Source organism: Aotus nancymaae, unplaced genomic scaffold (genome assembly GCF_030222135.1).
Source record: "Aotus nancymaae isolate 86718 unplaced genomic scaffold, 86718_ANA_hifiasm-v0.15.2.pri h1tg000009l, whole genome shotgun sequence".
NCBI classification, from domain to species: Eukaryota; Metazoa; Chordata; class Mammalia; order Primates; family Aotidae; genus Aotus; species Aotus nancymaae.
The window spans coordinates 7,713,701-7,719,700 of NW_026988420.1; the positions used below are offsets into that span (position 1 = coordinate 7,713,701).

General features: G+C 41.0%; 1 protein-coding gene across 6 annotated transcripts in view; it reads left to right on the top strand.

Moving 5' to 3' along the window:
* Nucleotides 1-4,660, top strand: part of IFT88 (intraflagellar transport 88) — a 138,231-nt gene extending 133,571 nt beyond the window's left edge. For 4 of the 6 annotated variants that reach the window (XM_064373525.1, XM_064373528.1, XM_064373526.1 and 1 more), the window contains 2 exons: nt 3,999-4,109; nt 4,353-4,660. In XM_064373525.1, coding sequence (XP_064229595.1) covers nt 3,999-4,109; nt 4,353-4,474 — 233 coding nt within the window. In that variant the 3' untranslated portion in view covers nt 4,475-4,660. Of the gene's footprint in view, nt 1-3,998; nt 4,110-4,352 lie in introns of those variants that run through there. The other 2 variants (XR_010341631.1, XM_064373530.1) reach the window with 2 other exon arrangements.
* The last annotated feature ends 1,340 nt before the right edge of the window (nt 4,661-6,000 follow it).

Below are 6,000 nucleotides of genomic sequence, written 5' to 3' on the forward strand. Positions count from 1 at the left end.
TAGGGCCTCTGAGTGGACACGCTTTTTGTTGATATTGAAACTGTTTCTTTCTGTTTGTTAGTTTTCCTTCTAACAGTCAGGCTTCTTTGCTGCAGGTCTGCTGGAGTTTGCTGGAGGCCCTAATTGCCTGGGAATCACCAGTGGAGACTGCAGAACAGCAAAGATTGCTGGCTGTTCCTTCCTCTGGTAGCTTCATCCCAGAGGGTTACCTGCCGCATGCCAACCAGATCTCTCCTGTATGAGGTGTCTGTTGGCCCCTACTGGGAGGTGTCTCCCAGTCAGGATACACAGGGGTCAGGGAGTCACTTGAGGAGGTGATCTGTCCCTTAGCAGAGCTCGAACACTGTGTTGGGAAATCCACTGCTCTCTTCAGAGCTGCCAGGCAGGGACGTTTAGGTCTCCTGAAGCTGTACTCACTACCATCCCCTTTACACAGGTGTTCTGTCCCAAGAAGGTGGGAGCTTTATTTATAAGTCTGTGATGGGCTGCTGCCTTTTTTCAAAGATGCTCTGCCCAGCAAGGACATCTAGTGAGACACTGCCTGCAGCTGCTGAGCTGTGTCAGACTCTACCCAGTTCGGATTTCCCAGCAGCTTTGCTTACACTGTGGGGTTGAAACCACCTACTTGAGCCTCAGCAATGACAGACACCCCTCCCACCAAGCTCAAATAACCCAGGTCAAGCTCAGACCACTGTGCTGGCTGCAAGAATTTCAAGCCAGTGGATCTTAGCTTGCTGGTCTCCGTCGGGGTGTGACCTGCTGAGCCAGACCACTTGGCTCCCTGGCTTCAGCCCCCTTTCCAGGGGAGTGAATGGTTCTGTCTCACTGGCATTGCAGGCACCACTGGGGTATGAAAAAAAAAAGAAAAAGTGCTGCAGCTAGCTCGATTTCTGCCCAGATGACCACCCAGTTTTGTGCTGGAAACCCAGGGCTCCTGTGGTTGTGTAGGTAGCAGAGAGAATCTCCTGGTCTGCGGTTTTGAAAACCATGGGAAAAGCACAGTATCTGGGTGGGAGTTCAGGAAATAGTCCCTAATGGCTTCCCTTGGCTAGGAGAGGGAGTTCCCCAGCCCCTTGCGCTTCCCAGGTGAGGTGATGCCCCACCCTGCTTCAGCTCACCCTCCTTGCGCTGCTCCCACTGTCCAAACCAACCCCAATGAGATGAACCAGGTACCTCAGTTGGAAATGTGGAAATCACCTGCCTTCTGTGTTGATATCGCTGGGAGCTGCACACTGGAGCTGTTCCTATTCTGCCATCTTGCCTGTCTGTTTTATATAAGCATTTTTTTCTGGTATATATAAGCTTCAAGATTCCCTTTAACAGTGAATTTTATGATTCTAAATTTTTCTCATAAATAAAATTTAGACATTTTAATTGGTTAATAATTTAGATAAATTGATCTTCAAATTCTTATTTTCTGAACATACTCATTATATAACTTCCCTCCAGGAGATAGTAATATTACTCTAGTAATGTGCATATCATAATTTCCAAAATAGTTTCATTTTATTTAAGCATAAAACCTACCAAGGCTTACAAATGCTTATTGATTTGTTTGTACCTGCCCGTGTATGGTGTTATTACTCCATGAAAGTTAGTTGAAAATGATGAAACCACAGTATTCACAATATTACCCACACTAGTCCTTATAATGAAACTTTTAAAAATTGCATTTATAGTTTTTCAATTGGACAACTGAAATTTTTCACATGAAGTCAGGTTTTATTTTATTTATTATTTGTTTATTTTTATTTATTTATTTTAGAGATGGGGTCTCACTGTGTCACCCAGGCTGATTGCAGTGGTGCCGTGGTAGCTCATTGCAGCATTGAACTCCTGGGCTCAAGTAATCCTCCCACCTCATCCCAACAAGCAACTGGGACAATAGGTGCATGCTGCTCTGCCCAGCCAAGTTTGCCAAGTTTTATTTTTTAAAGGTTTGCTTTTTCCACAAAATTTGAATCTTTTAGGCTAGGAATTGTACATTTGGATTTCAGAAGGGTTTGGGTGCCTGAGGGAGCTATCAGGTTATTTTGGTAATTTACATCTATGTGAAAAGTTAAATGTTGTAGTTACTAATGAGGGTGTGTTTCTGACATTCCACAGTATTTCTCAGTGAGCAGCTCTGTGAGGGATTTCTCTCTTATCTCTCTAATGGGAACACCTACATTTTTGTGGAGAAATTGGTTGTCACATCTTTTGCACCCACGAGTCATAGAACTGTTCCTGCCCTTGCCCTTCATTGACTGCAAACCCTAAGGCAAGAAGACCTGTTTGGACCACTCCCTCCCAACTTCATTTTACCTTTCTCACCCAAACTTTTCTTCTCATGTACTCATTCATCTTTTAAAAGATTGCTCTATACTTATTGTGTATATATTTGGTGGCTTATCTTAAACTTTCCTTGGAGACAGGTAGGATATACATTATTCAGGGGAAAAAAGTGAAGTAAAAGAAATATCCCTAGAGCAATGTTTTTCAACTTTATTGACCTGAGCTCACTCAGGCAGTTTAAAAGGCACCCATATAAATTTCTGCGTGGAAAAAAATAACTTTGTTTTAACAAAAAAAAAAAAATTAGAGACAAAATAATTTAAAACATGCTAAAGTATGTAGACATATTCAATACACTAAAGAGCTTTATTTTCCAGTAACATCAGTGCTAGGGGAAATGGTAAGGTTTTGGATAAGAACCTTAGAGAAGACTTATTTTTTTGGGTCAATTGGCCAATCTTAAAATTTGGGAATTTTAAAGTCCATCTTGTTCTGATTTATTCCCAGAGACGTTATCAGTAAACTAAAATACAAAGGTATGTTCAAAAAGAAATGTTCAGTGTTTATCAGTGGACTACACTTACTAAAAGTGAGGCTAACATAATAGAAAAAATAACACTGTAGGAATTCTAAGGGGAAGAAAGGAAAACTGTGGGGCTAGAGGAGTGGTTCTTTAAGAAAATATCACAGCAATTTCTGGTTAAAAAGTACTACTAACATTTCCTACTAATGTTAGTGTTCGGCTCTATATGAAAATCCTCACTGATACAGATTACATTTTTTTTAAGGAAGCCAATTGCCTATTTGGGCAACTATAATTCCTTTTTTTTTTTTTTTTTTTTTTGAGACGGAGTTTCACTCTTGTTACCCAGGCTGGAGTGCAATGGCGCGATCTCGGCTCACCGCAACCTCCGCCTCCTGGGTTCAGGCAATTCTCCTGCCTCAGCCTCCTGAGTAGCTGGGATTACAGGCACGCACCACCATGCCCAGCTAATTTTTTGTATTTTTAGTAGAGACGGGGTTTCACCATGTTGACCAGGATGGTCTCGATCTCTTGACCTCATGATCCACCCACCTCGGCCTCCCAAAGTGCTGGGATTACAGGCGTGAGCCACCGCACCCGGCCTATAATTCTTTTTTAAGTTTATCATTATATCAAGCCAAAATCTATCCTGCTGTACAGGGGAAGTCTAGTCCTCTTCTGTATGAACATACTTCAAATGTTTGAAGAAAGTGCTTGTGTGATCTAGGTTCTCTGCCCACTAGGTTAAGTTTACCCAGCTTCCTCTGCTGTTTTTCATGTGATGTGGTTTTAGGGCCTTTCTCCAGCCTGGACAGGAGGTTGACGATGCAACTCATGCTGAGCTTGTGACTTCCCATCTGTTGTTTCTTCAAGTGCTTTGTTCTTGGCTAGATTATACTAGTCAGGGTGATCTCTTACTTTCTCATAAGTTCTTCCATAATATTGAAACCTATAACTAAGCACACATTTGAAAGAATAAGTATACAGACTACTCTTAAGTGATGTTTTATCTATTTTATAGATTTCCCACAAGAGATTTCTTTCAAATTTCAGAAAACAAGAATTACATCCCTAAGAAGCTGGCTTCCAAATGAAACAACCTGCTTGTTTCTTGAGAAATAAGTACACTTTAAGATGCATAATGTAGTTTTATGTTTTCTCAACATATTAAACAAATGCATTTTTATTTTTGTGTTTTCAGATAGTGGCCAGAACTGTAGTGCCAGTAGTAAAGGTGAACGACTAAGTGCCAAACTCAGAACTTTACCTGGGACAAATGAACCTTATGAAAGTAGCAGTAACAAAGAAATAGGCAAGTTCTCCCCACCCAGTTCCTCCAGGCATAGCAGGTCTGAAGAAGACTGGTGACATGGCAAAAAGGTGTTGCTGGGAATTCTTACGAGTTTGATATTTACGGATAAAATTTAAAATGACTTGGGAGTCCATTTCTGTTCACTCTGAGTTATTCATTTTGATTATGAGCCTGATTGGTTTCAAATTTGTTTTGTTTGTTTGTTTACATAATGCTAACATGACAATCTCTTTTGAAACCTAGATGCCTCGTATGTGGACCCACTTGGCCCTCAGATAGAAAGACCAAAAACTGCAGCCAAAAAAAGAATCGACGAGGATGATTTTGCTGATGAAGAATTAGGGGATGATTTGCTTCCAGAATAATATTCACTTTAATATGATATTTATTAAAGGAAAGAAATTGCCTTATGAGATCATCCTCATGTTAAACTTTGGATTAAATAACCTTTTTTTTTTTCACTGTCAAAACTTTAGATAAGTGTATTCTATTCTGTAAGTATGCATTTAAGTTGTTTTTTTCTTTTAAGGAATAAAAACATGTAAAATTAATACTTCAGGCCAGTGACTTCTTTACCTTTTGAAAACATTGACACACAGGAAGAAATAAATTTCATAACACAACTTAGTACATATATGTGCATGTAATCATAAAAATTTGCCCTTATTATTGCAGTACATGCTAATATTTTCTGTAATTTCATTCAAACAATGTGCTAGTGGTGGAATCGCCACATTGATTTTATGACCTGCAGCTTAAATGCTGTGTGGACGTAGGCACAACTAATTTAGATTCAAACTTAAATTGCTTGGAGTCTGGAAATTCTTTGGAAGATTTGCCTCAGAGGGATTAGAAACACTATTAAAACAGTTATGCTTTGGAAGCAGCATAAAGGGTAATGAGATAAAACACCAAACCATAACCCTAGCGCTCTTTTCCCAAGTTCCTTCTACCTCAGCCCAGTGGTGTGCACTAACAGCACAGAGCAGTAACAACTCAGACTGCTTTTCCCATTTGTGACTTAGAGGGGTGAGGGCAGGACTGCCTGCATTTTTCTTTAGCAATATGTTTGGCTGGTCTGGAGTCTGCAGAGGAATTACAATGATGAGGAAGTCAGAAGAAGTAGCTTATCTCTAACACTATACCAAAGAGAAGGGACCCTTCAATCTTATTTACCATTGTCTGTGCAGAGTGCATGCTACTGTTAGATGCGGGGAAGGAAAACCAAAACTAGACCACACTCCTTGCTCCCAAAGTAGGTTGTGCTTGAATACATGAGACATCCAGCAAATACACTAGACATCCAGTATGTGCAGAGAATCATTCAAGATGTGGGGGATACTGTAGTGAACAAGAACTATACCTTGCCCTCAAGGAGCTTAAATCTGGTGGGGTAGATAGAAAGTATATTTTGTTTGTTTGAGACAGAGTCATTCTGTCGCCTAGGCTGGAGTGCAGTGGCACAATGTTGGCTCACTGCAACCTCCACCTCCTGGGTTCAAGAAATTCTCTTGCCAACCTCCCGAGTAGCTGGGATTACAGGCCTGTGCCACTACGCCCAGCTAATTTTTTGTATCTTTCATAGAGACAGGGTTTCACCGTGTTGGCCAGGCTGATCTCAAACTCTGCCCACCTCGGCCTCCCAAAGTGCTGGGATTACAGGGGTGAGCCACTGCGCCCAGCCCAGAAAATATATTTTTAAAGGACTCTAGGTAATTATTAATTATAGTCAAGAGAACAAAATGGAGTAATGCAATAGGTAGTGATTATGGAGGAGGAGGTCTAAATAGAGGTGGCCTTGGTATTAACACTAGAATGGTGAGGAGAAGGCAGTGCTCTGGGCAGAAGGAGCAGCAAGTCTCACTCTAGTTACCATAGAACAGCCGCTAGA